Source organism: Panthera onca, chromosome B4 (genome assembly GCF_046562875.1).
Source record: "Panthera onca isolate mPanOnc1 chromosome B4, mPanOnc1 haplotype 2, whole genome shotgun sequence".
In the NCBI taxonomy this organism is placed as follows: domain Eukaryota; kingdom Metazoa; phylum Chordata; class Mammalia; order Carnivora; family Felidae; genus Panthera; species Panthera onca.
The window spans coordinates 83,681,776-83,706,325 of NC_138345.1; the positions used below are offsets into that span (position 1 = coordinate 83,681,776).

General features: G+C 54.5%; 1 protein-coding gene across 2 annotated transcripts; it reads right to left on the minus strand.

Moving 5' to 3' along the window:
- Positions 1–40: 40 nt before the first annotated feature.
- CTDSP2 (CTD small phosphatase 2) lies at positions 41–24,147 on the minus strand. Of its 2 annotated transcripts, none has more exons than XM_081796197.1 (8): positions 23,567–24,147; positions 9,604–9,752; positions 7,703–7,741; positions 7,183–7,311; positions 6,522–6,578; positions 4,414–4,506; positions 4,072–4,257; positions 41–3,872 (listed from the first exon to the last, which is right to left on the minus strand). In XM_081796197.1, the coding sequence occupies exons 1-8, from the start codon at positions 23,628–23,630 to the stop codon at positions 3,747–3,749; spliced, it is 843 nt and encodes a 280-aa protein (XP_081652323.1). In that variant the 5' UTR covers positions 23,631–24,147; the 3' UTR covers positions 41–3,746. The 2 variants fall into 2 exon arrangements, with proteins under 2 accessions (XP_081652323.1, XP_060513101.1); XM_060657118.3 differs by having other exon boundaries at positions 7,183–7,284; positions 23,567–24,143.
- Positions 24,148–24,550: the final 403 nt, after the last annotated feature.

Genomic DNA, 24,550 nt, shown 5'->3' on the forward strand with positions numbered 1-24,550 from the left:
CTAAGTGCCCAAATGAACAACAGCAAGGTCAAGAAGCAGCTCCCATTCCTGGATGGGTTTTTTAAAACCCGCTTTTATTAATTAATTGTAAGTAATACAAATATTCCAAAAATATAAACAGACACTTAATGGCGTCCTACATTTCAAGTTTTTGAATACAACAAATTTATCAAACCATGAATCTGTAAGCAAGGTAGTCAGAGTCCCATAGCCCAGTCACAGTGGGGAGCAGATGCCCTGCCCTCCAAATGGCATCTTGAGGGGGAAAGTGGCATGACCTGGAATGTGTCAAACTTGGGATACTATACGCAAAGCTCAAGGGGCCCAAAGAGGGTCTGCTCTGGGGCCGACCCCTACAGCGGGCACGGGACAGTGGGTCAGACCTCCGCCTTCCCTCCCCTGCTCGAATGCAAATATTTATTGGCATTTTAAAAAAGAAAAAGATAAAACGAACTCCATTTTACAAAAAATGACTGAGGAACAAGAGTGGTAACCGATTGAAGACCTGAAGGGGGAAATAGGCTTACCTTCCACAGACACTTGGCCTGGCTGGGAATGGGAGGGAGGACAGCCTTCCCTGGGGGCTGCCCTACTGAAGGAGGCCTCAGGAACAGGGTAGGGGGAGCAGATTTAAATGGGATCCATTTCCCAGGGAATGACTGCCTGTCTACACTTCCCATGCTTTTAGCACAAAGATGCTTCTGGGCCACTGTTTATAGAGGTGAGTTTATACATTTACAAAATGGTCAAAATCTTTGGGAGGCAGGAGGAACTAAACGGAAGGTCCCAGGTTAACTGAAGGCAAATGTACTCAACCTCTCTATAGTAAGGGACCCCTGGTTCTACAGAGCGTCCCCTCTACAATGTGCAGAGTGACAACTCTTACCTTGACCGTTTCCAGACTGGTCCTGTGTCCAAAGCTCCCCCTATGAGAGGGACACGAACATCAGGCTTTTGATTTAGAAGCCCAATCAGAGAGACACAGTGTGTCCCTGAAGAGGCACCTTAAAGAACTGACCCTGGCAGTTGGGCAGGTTCCTGGCATGGCTTGGACGGGGGCTGACCAGGCACAGCGGCCGACTGACTCCTGAAGACAGTCTCGGACAGGAAGGGCTGCTGGGAAGCCCCAGAACACATCCTGGGCTGAACTGGCTCCCTCCCAATCCTGCCCTCCTCCAAAATGGAGTCTGGCCTGATTCCTCTAAGGAGCGAGTTTTGCAATCATCACTTGCCCCTAACACACTGTGGAACTGGAAACCAGACAGCAAAGGACTTCAGGTTGGCTCTGGTCCACACGGACGGACCCTGTTTAGGCTTATTTGGCTGAGCTGCTTCTCCGCAGACGGCAGGAGAAAGGGGACAGTGGGAATATGGTATTTCTGTTGAGGAACTGCAGGTGGGCGGGGCTTCACATAGAAGCAGCAGGGACACCCCTCACCAAGCTGACCGGGGGCTCTGGTCATGAGTCACACTCGGGGCATTTGGATAGGCCTGGTAGGAAAGGGGGAGGCACAGGCTCTTCCTTCACCTGGAGAAACATGGGAGACCCAAAGGAGGGCAGAGAGGGACCGAAGAACTGGATCAGCTTAGAGCCTCTTATTGCTTATTTAGTCAGAAAAGCTTGGCTGGGCCCAGATGGCAGATGTGGCCCAGGGGCTAACACTTAGGGTGGGGCTTGGGAGAGAGACCCCAAGGCATTAGGGTAGAGGCCGAGCCAGGGCCTTAGAATCAGAAGCTCCCATCTTCCTTCAGGAGGTACCCCTCCCTGGCTAGCACCGGAGCCCTCTTCCCCTGCTTGCAGGACCCCGGGGGCCCCGGAGAAGGATACTGACGGAAAGGGCCACATGAGCTTTGGGGACCTCTGTTCCACTTCTGTGACACCAAAGGGAAAGACCAGGCCCTTTGGCCTCGGGACGAGGAGGGGAGGTGGTAACAAACAATGCTGGAGAAAGACGCTCGTCAGCCCAGTGCCACTCAGGACACCAAGCTGCTGCCCTACCGCCTGCTTTGCTCAAAACTGGTCAATTCCTCAGGCCGGACCCCGTGTGGATCCAGTGTGGACACTGCAAAGGGTAACAGGGCTAAGAGTCCTGAGTGGGGGGGGGGGGGGGGGGGGTGTCCTCACACCTGAAGCAACTCACAAAGGCTCTGTGACACCTGCCTCCAGGGAAAACAGAACTGGGGAGGGGAGAGGAACTCCCTCCTGCCCTAGAAGGAGAAGGGAGGGGAGGCCGTGATTAAGGCAGTGATGCTGAGGTGGGGCTCAGCTCCTGAGGGGAACCCCTTGTGCTCCCAATTCCAGCAGTACTTCCTTCCCCTTTTGTTTTCCATCCTCAGGAAACTTCCATTTTGTGGCTATTTTTTGTCTTTTAAAGCATTCACTACTGAGAAAGTCTGAAAGCTGGGGGGTGGGGGGGGGGAAGCAAAGTGCAGGTGTGTCAAGGGCTCACTCACACCTGTTACGAGAGGCGAGCGGCGCGTGCATTATGTTGGCAAATGAAATGACGACAACGCCCGTTCCCCTCAGCCCAGGGAAAGCAGGAGTGCCTCTGTGGCCCTGGAGGAAAAAAAGCAACAGCCAGAAGGGAGGAAGACAGGAGTAGACTGAGAGAGGCACAGGCCAGGCCCAGGGGAAGACACAATGGGAAAGAGCCCTGCCCAAGAAGTGGGAGGGGCCGGGCCGGGAGCGCCCTTCCCGGACTTTGGAACACAAGCCCTCGCACCAGCACCAGCAGAGAATCCCTGAAGCACAGACTTAGGGACGCAGTCCCATACTCAGCTGATCTACAAGCCAAGGGGACACACACATTCATGCTTGGGGGGGGGAGGGGTCTTCCTCCTCCCTGCACCCCCAGAGCCTCCCACATTCATCACAGGCCCAGGGCTGCAGCTCTGTCAGAAACAAAACAGGCCCAACACTCCATGTTTAGAAAGAATTTTAAAACAGAGTCGAAAGAACGGAAATCAGTTATCTGTCCTCTTCCAGGGCAGGGAGAAGACCTCCTTCCCCACAGGTTCAAGACTATGGCTGGGTGGTGAGGAAGGCAGGCCCGGAGCCCGAGCCTTGGGGAGACACAGAAAGGGCCCGTGCCAGGCACTTGGCTGGAGGCGAGCGCAGCCCTCGGACCACAGGACGTGATGGCCACTGGGGCTACCGGTTCTGGAAACAAGCTTTCATCTTTCCAGAAACGTTGTCTTTCTGTATGCAGAAAGCTGGCTAGAGAAAGGTTTCAGAAAGGTGTGTGCCTGGGACACCAGACGGCAGCCTTGGACTCCCTTTCTCCTTGGCACGAGCCTTACAACACTGAGGAAAGGCGCTGGGTTTGGCAGCAAAAGCCTTCAATCGTCTTCATCCCTATCGAGCTCAGTGGCTCCCAGGGTGACCAGACAGGAGACAGACTAACTCCGGGAGTCTTCATCTTTCAGTTTCTCCCTCAACGTGAAACACTTATATCCCGGGGCCGCAGTTCAAGGGGAGACACACATATACACACAGACACACACAGACACAGACACACACACACTCACATCTGGGAGCCCAACTCAGGGAGCAGGCAGCTCTAAGTGCCGTCGGTCTGGGACGTGCCTGCTTGGCATCTATCCTGTCCTAAAGCTCTTTCCAACCACTTCTATTCCCAGGCCCCGTTTGGTGAGATGCTCCAGCTTCCGCTCTGTCAGGCTGGTCATAAAGGCACGGTGTAGGAAAGTCCCCTACTGGGATGGCCATTGCTCGGAAGCAGGGAAGGCTAAGGGGCCCGCAGCTGCCCGAGGCTGGTGTAGACATCCTCTGCTCCGCTCAATTCCTCAAAGATTGGGATTAGGTTCAGCAACTCAGTGTCTGCCATGTCATCAAACCAAGACTGCACGGGCACCTAGGGCAGGGAAGAGGCAGCGTAAATCTCCTGCCAGTTCCTCCCTCCCTTGCCCCAAAGCCCCAGGAAGCTGGCTGGGTGCACCTGGGTGCCATGCTCCTCTGGAGAAGCCCGGGCTTCCGATGCCCACTCCCTCCCCCCTCTGCCCGGGACTGGGGCTCCCCAGTCCCTGCGGTGTGGCTGTGTCCGGACCACTCACTGCGTTTTCTGGGTGGAAGATGTAAGAAGCAGGAGAGTTGTCCAGAATGAGGGTTTTCCTCAGATCCCTTCCCAGGCGGCTGAGGTCCTTGACATAGCAGCCTTGGTGGAACACACAGGACTCCCGGAACAGGCGGGCCCGGAACACCCCGCACCTGTCCAGCAGGTCCGTCACTGGGTCGGCATACTAGAAGAGAAGGTGCTTTTGCTCAGATGCAGTCCTGGCTCCCCCCGCCCCCACCACCGTGGCTTCCCGTGGCCCAGCAAGGGGCTGTGGGACGCCCCCGCCCTGAGGCTGCCACAGCCGCTCTTGGCGCCTGACTTCCCTTCCGCCCTCAGTTACCTTGGCCAGGCTGGCAGTGAAGAGAACACATTCAAAGAGCTCCCCCATTCGTCTCAGGAACTCATCCACGTAAGGCCTCTTGAGCACATACACCTGAGGAAAAGCAGAGAGGCTTGTTGGAGGCAGCCCCGTGAGGGTGAAGCACTGCTCATCTGTCAACGTCACCACGTCCACAAAGACCGGCAGGTAGGTTCACACCATTCCTGGTCCGGCCCCTCCGCCCCAACCTCTGGGGCCACCTGGCTGGAAACCTTCTGCCCACCACCCCCCCCCCCCCCCCCACACACACACAAGGGCACTGTATCACCTCCTCACCAGGCTTCTGCGGGCTTAGCGGCCCAACCTTGACCCAGCTCAGGAAGAAATGCACGTGCCTCTGTCCCAGAAGCCATCTCTGTTTCGGGCGGCGAACCATCAGCTGCCTCCAGAAACAAGTAATCAAGAATAGGCCTCACAGACGGAAACAGCCTATCCTGGATTACTTGAATCCAGCCACAGCCTCAGTGGGAGCTTCCTGTCCTTGGCTCTGGCGGGACACTCTGTCCAGGTCACCATCATGCGAGCCTTGGTGGAAACCAAGGCTGAAATCACACGCCCTCACACAGCTTCTCTGAAATGCGCCAGGGAGAAGGGACTTCTCTCCGTCAGTGACCAGGTCAGATGCTCTGTGTCTTGCTCAAGCCCCACACCTGTCTGTGCTTGCTCCAGCCAGCCACCCTGAACGCTCATGCCCACCTTTCATCATCTCGCACGTTTCCGCCTGAAAGTCTCATGGGCCACATGTACCTCATCGCTCTGCATCTACCGCTTCCCTGCCTCCGGGATCTCCCTCTCCCCTAGCCTTGATGCTACCAGAACCATTCCTTCAATGCTCTTGTTATCCACGGCACTCCCTGCTCAACGAGCACGTGCCTGCCATGACTCTCCCTCCTTGGAGGTGGCCCGAACCGGCCACTGACTCACCACACCGCTGGTGGCTTTGCCACAGGAACCCTCGGCTCCGAGCAGCCACAACTAGGTTCCCCTGGATTTGCCGTTTCTTCAAACTTCAACAAGTCCCTCCCTCTTCCTGGCTGTTTATCAAGCCAGGCATCCCCCTGCCCCTCTTCTGCAGGTAGCCGCGCGCCAATTTTAATCTCAGCTGTTTTTCACGATTCATGCTGCTTCTTGTTAATCAGGAGTTCACAGTGCATATCTGCCCGTTTGCAAATATGCCTTCGTCTGGTCTCTGTGGGTTTTGTACATCTCCACACGTGCAAATGGACTGTAAAGGGTAGCTGGGCAGAGGCTGACCAGTCCAAGGGCAGAGGTGGTGTTAGGGATGAAAGCCTCTAAGGGACAGAGGACAGTGGTGACTTGTCAGGGAAGCCTCAATCCCCTCCTTCTCTACACATAAGTCTTCTATTTGACCAGGCCATGTGAGCAGGTATCAGGGCAACCCGGGCGTTGTTCCTGGTGCTTCCTGACGCTCAAGCAGGTCTTCTGGGCAAGCATTTGGAGTAAATGCTTTTTCGCTATCAACACCTCATGATCCTGGACTGAGTAGGCTATGCAGGGCCAGAGCCTAAGCTTACTTGGATTTAAGTGCTCTTTGAATAACATTTACTGGGGGAGAATCCAGTGTAGGGACCCAAGGGGAGGGGGAGTAGAAAAGCTTCACAGAGGGAAGTGGAGAAGCCAGGGCTGGGGAGGAAGAAATTCCTTAGCCAGGAGGAGTGGGTGGGCCCGGGGAGAACAGGAAACAGCTAGTACTGGCTTCCTTGCCTGTTAACAGGCAGAGACACCACCTCTTCAGGATTAGAGGAAGTATCATCGTTTAATAGCACTGGCCACATTGGCCAGGAGGTGGTATTCAGTAGATCACAGCTATTACTATTATTAAATGATACTTTAATTTTAAACAGCTTGGCTTCAAAGCAAAAAAAGACGACAGCTGGATGGAGATGAGAAGCGGATTTTTTTTTTTTAAGATCAGAAAGCCTGGAGTGTGAGAGGTTCCGATACAGAAAGGAGGCTGAAGTTGCAAGAGAGGGACCAGTGACGGAGCACACCAGAGGGGTGGGGGCCCTGAGGCCTCTAGGCTGGCTGTGGCCTGGCAGGCAGCTCACCTGGTGAGTGGTCCCCTCAATCTCGACAGGCACTATGAAATCGGCGTTGTTGATTGGCTGGAAAGCAGAAAAGTTAATGAGGTCAGCATGGTAGGAGGGAGACAAAAAGCCTCGGCCACACCCCCACACGCATGAGCACACGGTCCCTGCCACAGCACCACTGCGCTGTCCCCTGGGAGGGGCGGGGAGAAACAGGTCTCAGAGACTCCAGGAAGCTCCTCCCACCACCCTACTAAGAAGCACGCACAGTATCCCCTCCAGGTTTTCCTTACTGCCACCACCCCCAATTTTACCCGAGCTGACAGAATTTCAGGACCTTCTTGAGTTAACGAACATCCTGACAAAATGGAGGGGGGGCAAGGTCCAAGGCTGATTCAAACCCTCTTACGTAGGCCTGCCCTGTACAGAGCCCTGGTGGCTCTCTGGGCTGTGTGACAGACAAAGCCCGTTGGCAGTGACTGGGTGGAGCAGGGATTCCTATTCAACATTCTTCCGTGTGGCCCCCGAGTATGTGTGATGCCAGTGTGGCCAAAATGGCAGAGCCCCCATCCCTCACCCAGCTCCCCTGACTCATCAACTTTATGCTGCCTCCGAGCACCTTCAGTTAGACGGGCAAGACAGCCCGAGATGGGCGTAGGGAGGACTCCAGATACAGAGTTACCTTAAAGGAGCTATGCACAAGGGTTTCATCCAAGTCGATGACCACGCAGATCCTTCCTTGATCTTCCTCTGTCACCTCTGGGAGCAGGCAGGTCCCCGGGATCTGAAACCAGAGCCAGGCTGCCGAGGTCTGCCACCAGGAAAGCCCAAGTGTTCTCTTCAGCAGAACTCTGGGAAGAACCAGGCTCATCGAGAACACAGAAGACCCCCGAGTTCGACCCAGAAGAGGTGCCGTTTGAAGGCCAAGAAGTACACAAAGAGATGGAGTCAGCTCCTCGGCTCCAGCCTCCCACTGGACTATGGAATGATCTGGACACTGAGATGCAGGCCAGGGCGGCTGTGGGACGGATGTCAGCTGTCCCCCCCAAAAGCTAATGTCTTTGCAGAGTGGGCCCTCAGCAAATCTCTGGGACAAATGGCTTCCCGGGGTGGGGCCAGCCAGGCACTGAGGAATAAGGGCGTCACCCAATGTGATCACAGGGTCTGGGGCTTTTGGGCATGTACCTGTCAGATTCCCATACCTGATAAAACTGGTACTGGAGACAGTGGAGCAGATCCGACTGTGGGAGGAAAGGAAGCAGTCAGTACCGACCGGCCAATGCCGTCCTACCTGAAGCCCACTGCTTCTGCCTCAGGCCTGGTGGGTAAAATTCTCCTCAAGTTCCCAGCCCCCTGGAACGTAGGGCATAACAAAAGTGACTTTTCTTTCCTTCCCTTTCCATTTATTCTGAGAGAACAAGTGTGTGCACGAGTAGGGGGAGGGGCAGAGAGAGAATCTTAAGCAGACTCTGCGCCCAGCACAGAGTCCTACCGGGGGCTCAGTCTCCCAACGGTGAGATCATGACCTGAGCCGAAATTAAGAGTCAGACGCTTGACCCACTGAGCCACCCAGGCGCACCTCTTTTTTTTTTTTTTTAAAGTAAGCTCTACACCCATCATGGGGCTTGAATTCATGACCCTGAGGTCAAGAGTCACATGCTCTGCCACTAAGTCAGTCAGGTGCCCCAAAAGTGACTTTTCTTAAGAGCTGCACAGGAAAGGGGAAAGGCCAGAGCTGCCTTTCAACATCAGGTCTGATGAAGGATGGAGAAGGCAGTGTCTCAGTTGGACAAACCGAGGGACGGGGAACTCAGTGGCTGATGCAGGGACACGGGAATCAGACACAGAACCAAAATCAGAACTCCTCACTGTGGTGGTTCAGCGTCTTTGTGAGTCCTGGAACCCAGGCTTCTCTTTGAGAACATGTGTTTTCTATACTCTCTTCTGGGGGTGACACACGGTGCGGGGAGGGCGCCGAGCCCCTAGGATACATCAAGTATGCCAACGTGAGCCCACACTGTGGGTCCTGAAACGTGAGGGGGGGGGGTGGAGTACAGAAAGGTCAGAAAGGCTTCCCTGGCCTTTTGCTAATAATAGAGATGTTGTTATGACTGTCAAACGTGATACCTTGAGGCAACATTAAAATCCTAGCATTTAGAAAAAATTCACGTTGGCATTTTAGTGTATTTCCTTCAAGTCTATTTTAGCAGCCCTTCCCCCCATAATATGTAATTTCACATTCTGCTTTTAGACTTAATGTTGCGACTCAATACTTTTTCCGTGTTACTGTGAACTTTGTAAGAATCAATTGCTAAGTAATACTGTCACGTTGCACTTTATTTAAGTGCACTTCCGCCTACTGAGTAATGTACTGATGCATGTCTTCAGCCTGGTTTTTAGAGAGGAATGGGACAGCTAGACCTTGGTTATGTCAGAAAGAAGTAACCAATGGCATTGGGGGCAGATGGGTTTTTGGTCAGGGCTGTGCCCACCCTTGAAATGCCAGACATACCTTCTGTTCACTGGGAGGCTCAAAGACACCCATGAATTTCCCAATGTCCCCCCAAGACAGGTGAGAGTGCTGGAGTGTGGCAGAATTTCAAGAAGTCAAGTAACTTGGAAGACAGCTTTGCATAGTAAACAACAACAACAACAAACACAGGTGTCACAGCCAGAGAGATGGGGGCTTGCACTCTGATACTACTTACTATTTATTAACCACTAACTCTTCGGGGGCTACACAGACCCTCTGGATCTCTGTTTCCAGGTGTGTAAGTGGGAAGAGCCTGTGACCCTCCCTGCCGGGCTGCCGGTTGCACCACATGAGACAGTGTATGCAAAGCGCCTTGTATGGTTCCTGGAACATGGGAGGATCTGGACCAGAGGGGCTCTCAGAAACCACAGGGATATCTGCATGGCCCACATCGCAAATGGGAGCCAGGAGAAAGAAAATGGGCCACTCTAGGAAAGCCAGAGGAGGGGCCTCTGAGCCAGAGGTCTTTGAGACTTCAGGGAGGACTACCTTTGCCCACATGCCACGGCTGCAGGGGCCCCCACTAGCAGTCCCCTCCTTGCTGGCGTCCCGCCACCCTGATCTAGCTACCTTAGCAATGGTGTTGGCTTCCTCCTTGTATGCGGAGAGCTCAGTGGAGGAGCTGGACTGGCCAACATGCTGGGCGCGAAAACAGCAGAAAAAGGCCTTGAAGATGTTCCGTCCACGAGGTTTCTTAGGAGATGACTTGGAGACCAGGCCTAGGGCAGAGGGAACGATGAGGCATTAGCTACCGGGTGGCTCTGTCCACAGGTGGCCCCGTGCCCGTATCCCCTCCAGTCCGGAAGCCCCACCAGGGCACAAGCCACGTGCTGGGCAGATCACCAAATACAGTCAACACTGAAACACACACGCTTATTCTGACGGTTCTCTAAAGCAGAGGCAGCAGGAATCCCCACTCTCTGGTTTAGGAAATGAGCTGCAGAGGATTTGGTCTTCACTCCCTGGTCGGGGAGGGGCACCAGGTATCGAGTCCAGGTGTCCTGCACTCTGGAAGCGGCACACTGAAGGAACCCTCAGGAGTAAAATTCACCAGCACAAAAATCCTCCTCGACCAACCCCAATTCGCAGAACTAGCCGTTCTACACGAGGGAGAAACCTAGGCCCCTGCAAGTCCGTGGAGCTGTGGTTCTGTTCAGGGTCAGCTTCCCTAGAAGCTGGGTCAGTGGTGGCAGGACTGAGGCCAGACTGGAAACAACAGGCTAGAAAACAGAGCAGCTGCAGCCCAAGGAAGAAGCTGTGCTCCTCCTTCAGTGCCCCAGCCACTGTCCCTGCTGCTCTCCCCTCAAAGGCACGAGGCCTGATCCGTAAGCACAGGCACGCTGACCCCTGGGAAACACAACTGGTGTCGTATTCTAAGCTGACGGCCTTGCTTCTAGACCAGAGCTGCCCGTCAGTCTTGCCTTTGTAACTCAGGCTTTGGATATACAAAGCCATGTTAACAGGACGCTCAGCAAGGCAGCCCCAGAAAAGCCAAGCTGATACAAAAAGCTATGGGCATTACAGGATCAACCAGAAATGGACTTCAGGGTATCTTTCCAGTGCCTCTTGCTTTTACAGGAACTATTCTGGCAACTGTTCAGCAAGTATAGGAAGACACGGTGGGTCCTGTGGCCAGGAGGTGGCGCCACATAACTGCTGCCAGACCGGTCCCCAGCCACAGGTCTCCACCTAGGCCGGAGGGGCTGAGGATTAAACCCAGCCCACTTCACCATAAAGCATGGGGCAAACTACAGTGCAGGAAACAAAATGAATCTGGAAACGCTTGTCTTTGTGGGGGGTTAAAAAGGCAAACAGAATGTGGCACCAAGGACAACCCTCCTCTGGCTGTTCCCTTTATGAAGGGAAGGGGGAGGCAAGCAGGTGGGGCCCACCCCAAAGCAAGGTAGGGGTTAGTCGTCTGAGCACAGAGGCCCTTGCAGAGAGGCGGTGGGACAGCCATTTAATACCCAGTTGCGGCTGCCTGGAACCCTGCAGAGGAGAGAAAACCAAACTCTATTCCCCATGACCCAGGGTGAGGAAATGGCCGCTGAACAGCAGTCAGTCAAGTGGCAGCCAGCACTGCCCCGGCCAACCTACTCCCTCCGACTCAACAGAAGCAGAGGGCTTCCTGCAGGTGCAGGCTGGCATCTCTGCCCTTCAGAGCTCGCTCTCCCTCCCTGGGTGAGGCCAGACCCCCTGACACTGGTATGATCATTAGAAACCTTCCAGTAAGTGACCAGGCCTCCCTGGCAATTCGCCTACATACCCGGGGATCACTCTTGAGCTCTTGGCCCCAGTGGAAAAAGCAAGATTTCCAGGGACTGGGGATTCTGTGATAAAAGGAAGAAATTGCACTGGGGCCCCCTCACCACGCCCCCACCAAGGCCCCTGTATCAAAGAGACAAACCTCAGAGCAGAGCCCAGTACTAAAGAGCAGGATGCGTGGCTCCTTGGACTTTTTCCTACTCTTAATAATCTATGCAGGAATCAGAGGGCAAGGGCGGCTTCTCCACCTGCCTGTATGGCCCACATTCAATTCCGAGCCCGGGGACTCCAGCAGACGCTGACACAAAGCTCCAAGACCAAAGCTGAACCATCACTTTTCCTTTGGTTTATGGTTTCTTCACGCAGAACCACATTCAGAGGCTTAACCCGGGCACGGAGCCTTTCTTAAAAGGCCACACAGCCCGAGCCTTTCCTGAAGAGAGGCCGTCAAGAACGCAGTCAGCATCTTAGTGACAGACGATGTGAAGGCTGAGTAATCTTAAGAGGCAGGGGGGTGAAAGGGGCAGCTGGCTGGGGCCACAGAGAGGCCTGGTCGGTGCCCACTGTGGGAGGCCCAACAGGCAGAGGCGCTTGGGCCTTAGACGCAGAGCTTGGTGGGGTGGGGGGCAGGGCTCCTCAGCTTCATCTGGACTCAGCAGGGGATGAAGGTCTTCTCAAAAACACAATGTGACCAGGCAGCCCCTGGGCCTCAGGGACCACAAATGCCTTGACCTCGGGGGCAGGCGCCTGGAGCAGAGCACAGAGCTGTGGCGCCTGGGGAGGGTATCCCAGGCCAACAGCAGCAAGGTCAATACCCTGCATGCCCCTCTGTTGGGGCCCTACCTCCCTCAATCCTTCTCCAGGCTGTCTGTCCTCCTTATATTTACCAACACTGCCTCTGAGAATCTATCTGGGCCTCTTTAGCCTCCCCTCAACATGGCTGCCTCCTGACGGGGCCTGTAATGGCCTTGGCCGAGAGCATTCACCAGCCTCTGGAGCTCAGCACAGCAGGTACTCAGTAACTGTAACTGGCTCAGTGAACGACTGCGGGAACTCCAGGGCCCTGGGTGTCACTACTACGGAGCCCGGCCCCGTGGAAGCCTTCGCTGGTTTGCAACAACCCGGAAGACTTAGAAACAGAAAAGCATTCTCTATGTGAGGACAGTGAGGCAGGCACTGGAGGAGCGGAGCACCTGAGGCAATCCCGTTCGTCGTTCCGTGCCTTAGTCATGTTTACCACGAACTGATGACGTGCCAGCCCTTTCTTAGGACACTTGACACCATTACTTCATTTAATCCTCACTACAAACCCATTTGTAGGCACTAATGCCCCGTTTTACAGAAGCAAGACTGAAGCAGAGAGGTTAAGCAACTACTCCAGGTTACACAGGTAGTATGAGAGCAGAGCCATTGAACCTAGATCTGCTAACCCAGTGCCAGAGCTCTTACCCACTACCCCACAGGGCCCCTGACAGGGGGCATCGTGTACATTTATTCATATGACAGCAGGGATGCTTGTTTGTTCTACTCCTCTCTAGGCTAGGATGGTAAAGGATTAGTTTGGGGCCCACGCCCCTCTTTCACTGTCCTCTTGGGCAGGCCACGAAAGGTGCAAGGCTCTGGTATTCCACCCCAGGGCTCGCTTCACCCCCATCCCAGTCCTGCACCTGCGCTGACAGATACCTCTGGGAAATCAAGAGGACAATGGCAGAGGGAGAAGGGTAAGGGCTGGAGACAGGGCCTCTGGACTGAGACCTGCTTTGTTCAGTGGGTTTAAGGGTAAGGGGGAACACTCATCAGAGTGGGATCTGAAACTTGTGTCAAAGAGTCTTTCAGAAGCTCCTTTCAGCCGGCACTCAGTATTATGCCCCTGACGGCCAGGGGCCCCTAAACCCCTTTCCGGGGCCGGGAAGATGGGGCACGAGAGGACTTCCAGGTCCCTGGGGATTTCATTGCACACGGTCTCCCAAACAGGGAGGGCAGGATTCCAGGGGGTGCCATGGAGCCCCATAACTAGCTGCTATCCCTCATTCATTCCTCCTGCTACCTGCTTTGTGGACACCCAGCCTTCCTCTCCTGCCCGGCCACCGACCCGCATCTGCTCTCCCTGCTCTAAACATCTGGTGCGGGCCTGAGCGTCGGAGAGGACCAGCACAGACCTAATGAGAGGACCTCTGGCTTAAGAAGAAAGCGAGCAGGTGGCTGGGAACAGGGAAGCCAAGCCACTCCTCCAGTTCACTGGTGCAAGGCTTCCTGCCAAGGCAGGGTGTGAAGAGAAAGTGGGGTATGGCAGGGACCCCCACTCCGAGTATCGCCTGGGCTGGAGGCCAGACCCTGCCAGTTACTGACTCTGACGTACAGTCTCTTTGACTCTCAGTTTCCTCATCCACTACCTGGGATAACACCGAGACCTCCCTCCTGAGTGAAGGGAGAAACAAAACCTGCCCTTCGCACGGCAACGTGCCGCGCAAACTCTACAACTCAATGCTGTGCTCGTTTTAATCATCTAAAGGGAGATGACCACTAGTGAGCAACACTGTGACCTCACTGCGGGAGACCAACAACAGGGGACCAGGGGCCCTCCCGCTCCCAGCATGTGGCTGAAGCTCCAGAGGAGATTTGTGAGCGAGGTGCCAAAGGACTCTGATCGTGAGCAGGTTTCACGAAGTCTAAACAGCCCCTACCTTCTTCCAAATCCACTACAAAAGTTGTTTCCCAGCTTGCAAACACCCTGGCTAATATTCTACAAATAACAGGAAAGCAGGTGAGGCTGCTCCACTTGAAATAAACAGTGCCCTCTCTCCGTCTGTCTACCACCGCTGCCCCCAAGAAGCACCAGATGGGGACACTATTTGCCTCTGCCTCTTAAGAAGCTTGTGCATGTACAGGTCTGTGCGCACACACACGCGCACGCACACACACACATACAGATGAAGATTGGCTTTGCCAGGACAACACTATTTATAACCCTCTTCTGAAGGTCAGGTTCAGATATCACCGTTGCCAACAACACAGCTTCGTGTCCCAGCAAAGGAACTCCTCACACATCCGCCTAGGAGTCGGCAGAAGGCAAGCTCTCAGGCAATCGGGTTTTAACAAGCCCATTCACGTAGAAGGATGCTTTCTTGGTTCCCTCAGAAGTACTTCCTTCCCCACCATTTCCCATCCCCCCATAAGCAAAGGATTTAGTCTGGCTATCACTATAAAATGGCCTCTCTGAGGGGCCTCCCTCCCCTTAGCTATTGGAGGAAGGAGAGTATTTGGAGCATTTCCGGCCCTTCTTGGCCAGCTGCCTGGGCCCTGCAGCCAAGACACGTCTGATTGGGGCTCCCCATGGAGAGGAGTCCTCCCAGGTCCACAGCAAGGGGCTCCTGGGCCTTGGCTGGGGATAGGCCCTGAAGTGCCAGGTGGACGGAAGGGCTCCTTGGACCAGCAGATGAGTCGGCAGGGGAACAAGAGGCTGAGAGATGCCTAGACATCCCCCACACAGAAAAGACTGGAAACAATGGGGAGGGTATACCAGTTTTCACAATGTCAATTGCTGACACTGTTTTCTGCAGGTGACAAGGCAGGCAGGGTTTCACGCAGTTCAGCACCAGCTCCCGAAGTTCCAAAGAGCATCTGTGACTGTGACGGCACAGATTTTTAAAAGTTGTTTTAGGGGTGCCTGGGTGGCTCAGTCAGTTAAGTGTCCGACTTCAGCTCAGGTCGTGATCTCGCGGTCCGTGGGTTCAAGCCCCGCGTCGGGCTCTGTGCTGACAGCTCAGAGCCTGGAGCCTGTTTGATTCTGTGTCTCCCTCTCTCTGACCCTCCCCCGTTCATGCTCTGTCTCTCTCTGTCTCAAAAATAAATAAAGGCTAAAAAAGAAAAAAAAAAAAAAGTAGTTTTAGCCAGGCTCTTTAGCTCACACCAGCATGTTCTATGCTGGTGCCCTCCCTGCCCTCCCGTATCCAGGCTGATTTATTCATGTGGTGTCTCTGTTAGTCCCCTTCTCTGAGCGGGACAGCTCCTTGTATCTCCGTTTCTTCTAAGAAAGAAGAGCTTTTTTCAGTCCCAGGTCTTTAATGCCACCTGTAGGGTGGGGGTCACAGGTCACTAGCTATTCACCTCCTGCCCTTCCCCCTGCCTTTTACCCCCAACAATCTGGTCACCGATCTCAACACAGGGCCTCAATTTTAGGGACCTCCCTCAAGAAAGACCGTCTTAGGAGCAGAGGATTCCTGGTAACTTCTCAAACATGATCAAGATACTCTACCAAGCAACCTTTATACAAGTCATGGCCAAGACACCCACCTAGGCAGCTCTAACATACTTTAAAACCACACTGGGGTGGGGCTGGGGTTCCCAGAAGCAGCAGCAGGTCCTGGACTAGGGCCGAAGAAGCCGTTTCCTCACATAGGTGTCAGCGGAAGGCTCAGCCCCCAGCCGCACACCAGAGGGCTCTCAGTGGACAAGCGAGCGATGGCCCACAGTGGTAGCTGAGACAGACAAGAGATACCATCCGGGAGAACCCAGAGAGCTGGATTCTGCCCCTGCCTCTGCCGGAGGCCTCGCCCCACGCATGCCAACTAGGGCAGAGATGTCATCGTGGGGGCCTGGAAACCACCCTTGCCCACCTTGAGCCTCTCTCTCCCCGTGGAGGTGCTGAGCAGGCCCCTGCGGGAGGCTGGGAAGCTAAGAGAAATCTGCCCAGCAGGACAGAAACACCTTGGTGGCTGTTTCAGCCCTGGTCTTGGCTCTCTGGCCGACTCCTGGAATGCTGGATTTGGTGGAAGGCCCCGAAGAACCTGGTGCCTCTTCCCCCCCAGCTCCGTAAGCCCACCTTCCGTGACATACGCATGAGCGAGCTGAAGAGCAGTGAAGGCACAGGATAAAACGAGGGACCCTCAACCACCTTTCCTCCGACGGGTGAAAAAGACAGTGGTTACCCAAAGGGCCACGGACTTGGGTTTACATCCTGGCTCTACCACATATAAGGTATGTGGCCTTGGGCCTCAGTCTCTTCATCTGTAGATGGGAACTAACTACCTATTCCACCGAGCTGTGAGAATTGTAAGGAGCCTGGGGTGTGGCCTGGCTCTAGTGTCAGCTGCTAGTCGTTCAGGGTAAGGCACTTTCATATCCTAATCTCGATCTCAAAATGTTCCCACTGACACAGACCATAGAGATTTCTTCTCATCCCAGAGGTCACACAGAGGTAGTGACAGGGCCAAGCCTGGGAAGTGGCCTTCTTGGGGACTCCACAAAAACCAATCAGTCTCTCTGTCTCTCTCACATACACACACACACTCACTCACTGAGGTTGACCAACCAGTTCCTTCCTTCCTCTAGTCGCTTGGCCTCTGCAGAAAGACGGGAAGGAGTCTGCCAGGGAAGGACTGCCAGGGAGTCTGTCCGCCTCCAGGGAAACTCACCTGCTCCTACCACACCCCTTGGCTTCACCTGGGATCAGCCAACCGGTATAGGTGTGTCCAACTGAGAAAGCACTGAGCTAGAAGTCAAGAAACCCCGCCCCACTTCGCTTCTCAACCAGCTTTGTGGTCTTGCCTGAGGTGCAACCTCTCTGGCTCAGTTTTCTCCCAGGTCAATGGGAAAAGGTCGACACTACAGGGTCCCTTACAAGGTGGCTTCAGATTACCTGAAGCTTGTGCTTTTAGAAACTGGAATGCACAATGCAAATAAATGAGAGGCAGTGCGGGTCATGGTTAAGGCTTGGCTCTGGAGTCAGGGTCCTGGCTGACACTCATTAGCTGTGTGTCCTTGGACAAGGTGCTTCAGCTCTCAGTGGAGTTTTCCTCATCTGTGAAGTAGAGATAATTCCCATCTCTCATCTCCCAAGTCATTGTGAGGATTAAGTGAGATGCTAGATATAAAAAACCAGGAACAGTGTCTGGTCCATGGTAAGTGCTCTATAAATCTCATCTGGGATCATTACTCTGTCCGTTCACACTCAGAAAACTTTAGGATTCCCCTTTACGAGCCACCAGATCTTTAACAAACAGCAAAACTGGATCCCTCCGGGGGACTCTTCCTGCTCAGGGCTAAGCAGGCAGTTGGGGCCATTGCTGTGTTTACCTGGCTCTTCTCCAGGGACACTTGTCAGAATCATAGGGAGCATTTGGAACACACACATGCCTGGCCCACCTGCTCATGCTCTGATTCGGCAGGACCCAGGTGGGGTCTATATTTTTAGTAAGTGTCACAGGAGATCCTGATGTGTGTCCCTGGCTGAGGGACAATACCTAAAGGTTGCCAGTGGTCCTTGACTAACCCTTCCAGGACTGGAGGATGATTCAGCCAGCGGCCCCTTGGTCCCTCTTCCCACCATGTCTCACTGGCTCAGTGTCTCCGCTATCTCAGAGGACTTGTACCAGTGGGGTCTGGTTTTCCTCTCTAGGAGTACTTGCTCTATCATGGAGTCAAAAAGCCTGCTATCTCTTTTTGCAGACCCCTGTTCCTGTGAAGGAGGGGCCCCAACCCCATTCTGCTATGGAAACAGAGGAGCTGGGACTCACCACACTGGGAAGGCACTCCCACAGCCTGTGTTGTGCCATTTGAGCCTTCCCATGAATCTGCCTGGCTCTCACTGGGAATGGGGCTACACTTGTTCCCCGAGAACGGTGCAGGTGGGGAAGAGCAAATTCTACAGGATGCAAAAGCTATTCGTTCCTCAAGAAACGAGAGTAGCAATAAAGACAGAGTATGAGCAAAGTCTCAATTTTAGGGGGCAAAAGAAGGACTAGGGGCACCTGGAAAGGGAAGGCAACTGTCAGGAGATGTACTCAGAGATCAGGTTCAGGGCTGACCCCTAGAAGAGGTGACCAATAAAACAGGACATACACACCTACTGCCTAGAGGGAGGCTGGGTGCTCCCTGGAGTACTCATTCTGTAATAACAGACCTGATGCAGGCACACAGACCTGAAAGGGCTGGGCCCTTTGCTGGACAAAGAAACTCTGTTCTAGTTGGTTTCTGGTCCAGAGAGGCTTCTAGTTCTAAGTCAATGTCTCCACTTTGATTTCTACTGGTTCCTTCATAAGGGTTGCACATTAATAAGCTCATCTATAGTTCCCAGTTGGGAACTATGCCTCCATTTCAGAAGAGGGAGGGAATTATGTCAGGGCCACACCCAATCCCATGACCCCAAGACAAGTGAGTTAATTCTGTGCTTTGCGAGCAGGCTGGCCTGAGATAGGATGAAAAGCAATTTAAGGCTGCTTTTTGTGCTTTCTCAATGCTGTACCCCCAAACCACAGCAGCAAAGACACAGCTTAAGAGCATCTATTTCTTTCCGAAATCCCAGTTTTTATTTCTCTCCTTGTTACTAGAATTCCCTAAAAGAAATGTGAATCTCACTGCGTCCATTAACCTTCCTACAACGCAGCACAGAGTTGTCCTAAGTGTTCATTATATCCATTTCTGAGAGGCTGAGCAACTGCTCAGAAGGCTTGGACTTCAGAAACTCTTCACAGGAGGGGCATGGCTCCCTGGCCTCCCATCCCCAGATGCCCAGACGCCAGGCAGAGCGGCAGATGCCCTAAGGCACACGCTACTCGCATTAGTGCAGATAAAATCCCATTCCAAGTCACACAGGCACAAAGAAGGGGTCTATGCAGCAAGGCTGTTTGCAAGCCTCAGAGGTTGATCCTTCCAGAAGGCCCAAGCCCCCACATCAGTGTCCCCTCTGACCCCCAGCCACCTGTCTTTAACAATAAAACTCACATGACCCTGTGCTGTTTGCACTCTGTCCTTGGGGGAATGGAGGAGGAATGAGTAGTGGTCTGGCTGTGTAAAAAAAAAGGACATTAATGTTTATCAATCATCTCCTAAGTACTAGGCATTACAGAAGTATAAATATCAATATTCCTATTTCACAGATAAGTCACTCAGAACACTAAAGTGATTTGTTAAGTCTCACTGTGAATAAGAAAAGCAGGGATGTGCACCCAGGCCTGAAGCAAGGAACTCTGCTTCTGGAACAATTCTTTTTTTTTTTTTTTAATAAAAAAAAAAAAAATGTTTGTTTATTCTTGACATAGAGAGTGTGAGAGAGCAGGGGAGGGGCAGACAGAGAGGGAGACACAGAATCTGAAGCAGGCTCCAGGCTCTGAGCTGTCAGCACAGAGCCCAACGCAGGGCTCAAACCCACTAACTGTGAGATCATGACCTGAGCTGAAGTTGGACGCTTAGCCAACTGAGCCACCCAGGCGCCCCAACAATTCTTTGAAGTAACAATGAACACCTTGCTGCCCCTGCCCTCCACCCCTTCCCATTTCACCCAACACAACAAGCAAACTTCCCAAGATGGGAATAAAAGACACTATTCCTAAATGACCCAAAAGTTAGCAGGAAGAAAGCTGACGAGGAAGAGGCAGGGATATACATTTGCATATAGATATGTATACTTTTGCATATTGTCTGTCTTTCCTTTTCCTTTCTTATAAATACTGCTATTATTTAATTCTCCACCGAGGGGCTGGGAGCATCAATCCACCTTGGCTAGAAACGTTACTTCTACAGTATTCACCATCTTGACAAAGCCCACGATCATAAAAGATGTGGCCATTCCCACACAGGACGAAACAGCATCTCCACTGCCAGTTTCGGTAAGACCCCTATAGCGGAGAAGGGAGGAGACAGAAACACCACCACCCGTGCCATCTCTGAAGGGTGTTTCACAGCAATTCCGAAGTCCTTCTCCACAGAGAGCTATGCCAGTCAAAAGCAGCAGCAGAATGGCAAACTCCCAGCCTCAGGATGTTAAAAATTTACAAACTTGGTTGCGGAGTTAGCAGCACTCTCCTGGGCTATTCCAGAGGGAGCAAACACAGTCTTTAAGTCACCACACAGGCCCCTATCCCACTCCAAGATGGAGGAAAAACTCCAAAGGGAGCCTCAGAGCCTCAAAGAGGCCAAGACTGAGAGTGGATGGGGACACATGCATCCCGGACCCACAAAGAGCAAACTGAGGAAGAAAGCCCCAACGACATTTGTTCGGAGCTTTTCAAGTGAAGGGCCTGCCTCCGACATGAGAAGTGTTTGAGCTTTTTCATGAGAGAATAGGGCAGAATTTCCTCCTTATGGGGAGAAAGCAAGAGCTAGAAAAATGTGCCACCGTCCTGATTCTGGGGGATGGTCAGCTACCAGAACCTGTGCAGTTTCTCATGTGAGAAGACAATCCCCACACTCTCCCTGAGAGGAAGGGTCATTAGGTCTCATGGAAAACAAAAAAAGGACCTGATTCCTCCCTGGCCCCCCCCCCCCCCCAACTGTGGGTCACTTTGAGCCCTGGAAGAGGCTGCCTCCACTCCCTCCTCTTACACGGAGAGGTGACAAGTTTGGTCCTGTTTCCTGGGCTTTTCCCCCATCTAACTCTAAAGCCCCATGGCACAACCTCCCAGCAGCAGGGCCTGCACTCTCGTATGGGGCTGTAATAAATGGCTGTTCTCTGGCCAAACTGGTATTAACTTTTCCTTTTTACTTTTGATGTTACACACAACCCTGTCCTTGCTGTACCAGGAAGCCATTTCACCCATCTGGCTGGGAAGATGATCCAATTTTGGTCCTTTTATCATCAATGCTTTCAGTAACTTTTTTCTACTTCCCTTGCTGTAATTACTTTTGAATCATCAACACACCCAGCCAGCCCTAAAGCTCCAAGAACAGAATGCTAAAAAGGAAAAACACACACACACACACACACACACACACACACACACACACAAACCTAAAATCCTGTAATGGCAAACAACCTCACTAAAAAGCCACCCAAGCTGAGAGCAATTTAGTTTTCTCCTAGAAATTTACTTATTGATAAACTGCATTACACCCCCTCCCCTTTTTTTCAAAGGAGGCAGGAGGGCACAGAGATGGGATGCTGGCAGAAAAGGGGCAAGGAACTCATAAAGGAGAAAATTAAAACATCTTCTCCCCACCCCTACTTAAAAAAAAAGGGATGCAGGATTTGTAAATAAGGAGAGACTCAGAAAGTTGGCTTGCTGGTTGCTGGGTGCCCAGGCAGCCCAGGAAAATAGTATGTCTTCTCTGGAATGCAGTCCAATTACATGGAGAAAGACCCATGGTTGCTGGCTTGGGAATTCAGATTCCTCCAGGGATAAGTCTGAAGGACAAACCACACACAAAAAGGAAAACAAAAAACGTAACTCCAAGAAAATCCAACCAACATCAGCAACCCAACACTGTACAGAAGCCAGCTGCTCCGCTTCCTGCTGTCATCTATTCTGTTCCCCAACACAGGCCCTTGTGGCTGAAACGGCCAGCTGATATGTAAGATGCCCCTTCAGCAGTCCTGCTCTGTCTCACTCCTGGTGTGATTCCCTCACCAGGAAGGCACCCACCCTCCAGAGCCTCTGCAAGAGGAGGACCAGAGCAGGGAAGCACAGGGTGGTTCTTCCCAAGTGTCATTAACACAGACCCCTATGGAATCCTTCCACGCCTAAGCTCTTCACTTATGGCTACCTCCTGGGATGAGACTGGGACCAGACAGGAGTCAAGTTCTCAACCCAGAAAGCCTCCACTCTTCAGGCCTCAGCACAGCTGGGCGGCCAGCAGAGGTGAAGTTGCCCCTGGGGTCACACAGCCTAGTTAGTGATGCAGCCAGGAGAGCAGGGCAGAGGGAGGCAGGGGTTTTTCTGGGGTTGGGATCTGAACAGGCAAAGCTCTCCCCCTCCCCAGGACAAGCTTAATTTAAAGAAGGCCAGAAATTCAGGAAGCACACAGTGCCCCCTCCCCAATCCCTTCCACTCCAGGAAATAGGGAAAGGCTGACACTAGCAGCCCTTGCCCCTAGGCAAGTTAGGGGAGCTCCTTGGGACTGTGAACCCCAGGAATAAGTGACCTGCTGACTAATGTTTCCAAATAGGGGGGATGTGGGCGACACCGAGGCACCACAGCTGGCCACCCACCAGGGTCTAGGCCTCGATATGTTCAATTGCAGTACTGGCCCTGCACGTCCTGTTCTGGGGGGGTCGGAGGAAGGGCAGGAACGCTTCAGATTTGGTACCAAGAGCGTGCTTTCCCCAGTCTCAGGGCCAGGTGGCCTCAGTCCGGGAAGTTCTCCAGAAAAAAACAAAAACAAAAAAAAAACCCACAAAAAAAACAAACACCCCAAAAAACCGACGCTAGTCCTTACTCCCGGCAGAAATTCTGTCCACTATTTTAGACACATTCCTCAAGGCTCCAGGAGGAACGTGGGGGAGGGAAAAAAGAGTTTCGGGGCTTCCAGTGACCGAACTAAGAGATTCCACCCTCGGGCCCGACCTTTCCCCGCCCTCGGGAGAGGCCGAGGCCTTACCCCGCTCCGATCGCCAAGACCACCCCAGAGAGGGCCCGCGACCCCCTCGCGTCTGCACCTGACCCTCAGGAAGGCGGGGGCCACGAGCTGCTGCCCACGGAGAACTCGCACTTTTTCGCTGCGCGATTCAGAAACACGCCGGGTCTGATGCCATCCGGCGAATTATGTAACCAGGGACACCGCTCCCGGGCTAAACAAACGCGGCTCTGTGTGTGCAGCGGCGGCCCCGGGGAAGCGCACCGGGGCAGGGAGGGGCTCTGGCCGGGCCTCGGGGTCGGGCTCGTAGGCTCAGCAAACGCGGCAGGAGGCAGCCCAGCCGGAGCGCCGCGCCGCCGAGGTCCCGGGCCCAGCGCAGGGCCGCGGGCGGGCCAGTAGGTCCCGCAGGCTCGGCCCCTCCCCCACCGCGGCCGCCCCCGCCCCCAGGCGGTGAACTTGGTCCCAAGTCCCGCAGGACGCCGTCACCGCCCGCGGCCACCGCGACCTCGGGCTTAGGGAGCCGCTGGGAAGTGCTGGACTCCAGTTCCGGCTCCATTCCAGCTCGGGACCCCTCCGTCCCCCTTCCCACCCCTCTCCCCGCCGTTCTGGGGCGGCTGCGCGCCGTCGTGCGGGAAAGTGACGACCCCACCTCCCAACTCAGGAGGGGACGGACGCGGGTGACTCGCGCTTCGAGCGCTACTCCTCAGTCTCTCTATACGGGGGGAGGGGGTGCAGGACGGGGTGACAGCTGCGCGGATGACGCCCCTCCCCCTCGGGCGCCGGGAGCCCGGGCCCCGCACCGCCCCCATGGGGGTCTGAGTGCGGACAGAGACGCGGGGGCGGATGGACTAGGGAGTCTGGTCGGAATCTAAGGCTCTGATCCCCGGGAGGTCAGGGGCCGGGACTCGGGTTCGGGGCTTGTGCTAGCCCTCCACCCGCCCGGGGGCGACGCAAAGTTTTGGGAAGTTGCTGCCCCTACCTTGCTTGGTGAGCACCAGGGCGTCTTCCCTCCGCGCCTGGGTGATGATGGAGCCGTGTTCCATCTAACAATCCCGCGGGCCCGGGCTGGCTGGGCGGGAGGACCGGCGGGCGCGCAGGCTGGGCTGGGCTGGGGGGCCTGGGCGGGGGCCCGCTCCGGCTCCGGCTCCCGAGACTCGGACTCCCACAGCTGTTCACATCCCTGCTCTCGTTCCCTCCCTGGGCCGGGAAGGGAGGCGGCCTGTACGGAGGGCGGGCGGCCCGGGCAGCGGCTCCCCGGTTGCCCCCGGCCCCGATCCCCCGGCAGCAGCTCCGGGCTCCTCAGTTTGGGTCCAACATGGAGAATCCGGAGCGAAAACAAGAGGAGGAAATGGGACACGGGGCGGTTTCCAGGCTCCCCCCTCCCCTCCGTACTCCGGATAAACAACCCGCGGCTGCAGCGCCCACCCCCGCGCGCCTCCTGGCTCCGGACCCGGCCTCTCCACGGCCGGCCAGTGCCTGCCGCTTCGGAGCACAGTCCTAGGCCCCAGGACCCTTCACCTGTGAGCTGCTGGGGCTGCGGAACATCCGGAGCTTTGCTATTTTATCACGGAAAAAGCGAATCCCCGAGGGGGGTGGGGTGGCGGGCGGGCAGGCTGGCGGGGGAGACTTGAAACCGCTCCGGCGCTCCAATTGGCCCTCCTGGAGAAAAGGGGCGTGGCCCCTCCTTACTATGCGGTGCGAGGACCCAACAACATTCCAGTCGTTGCGGCCACGCCCCCGGGCCACTCCCCCCCTCGCCCCGCTGCGGCCTCCCAGTCTCCTCGGCCACACCCCCTTCCCAACTACTTAAAAGGACACTCCAAAGCTCACGTTTCCCTACTCGGTGCTTGTGTGTTCACGTCTGTGCATCTCTTCTCGGGTAACCAGGGCAAGCCGCGAAGCCTAACCCAGGTTGGGTCAGGATGGGAGGGTTCGGGGCAGTTTTCTTACTTCCTGCTTGGCC

What these genes read in the sequence shown, in the direction of transcription:
- CTDSP2 (XM_081796197.1), bottom strand. Translation starts at nt 23,630, where the DNA reads ATGGAACACGGCTCCATCATCACCCAGGCGCGGAGGGAAGACGCCCTG. An exon ending in TTGTGCATAGCTCCTTTAAG is followed by an intron (nt 6,579 to 7,182) that starts GTAACTCTGTAT and finishes TCTGCTTTCCAG; the next exon opens with CCAATCAACAACGCCGATTT. An exon ending in TTGAGGGGACCACTCACCAG is followed by an intron (nt 4,507 to 6,521) that starts GTGAGCTGCCTG and finishes GCTTTTCCTCAG; the next exon opens with GTGTATGTGCTCAAGAGGCC.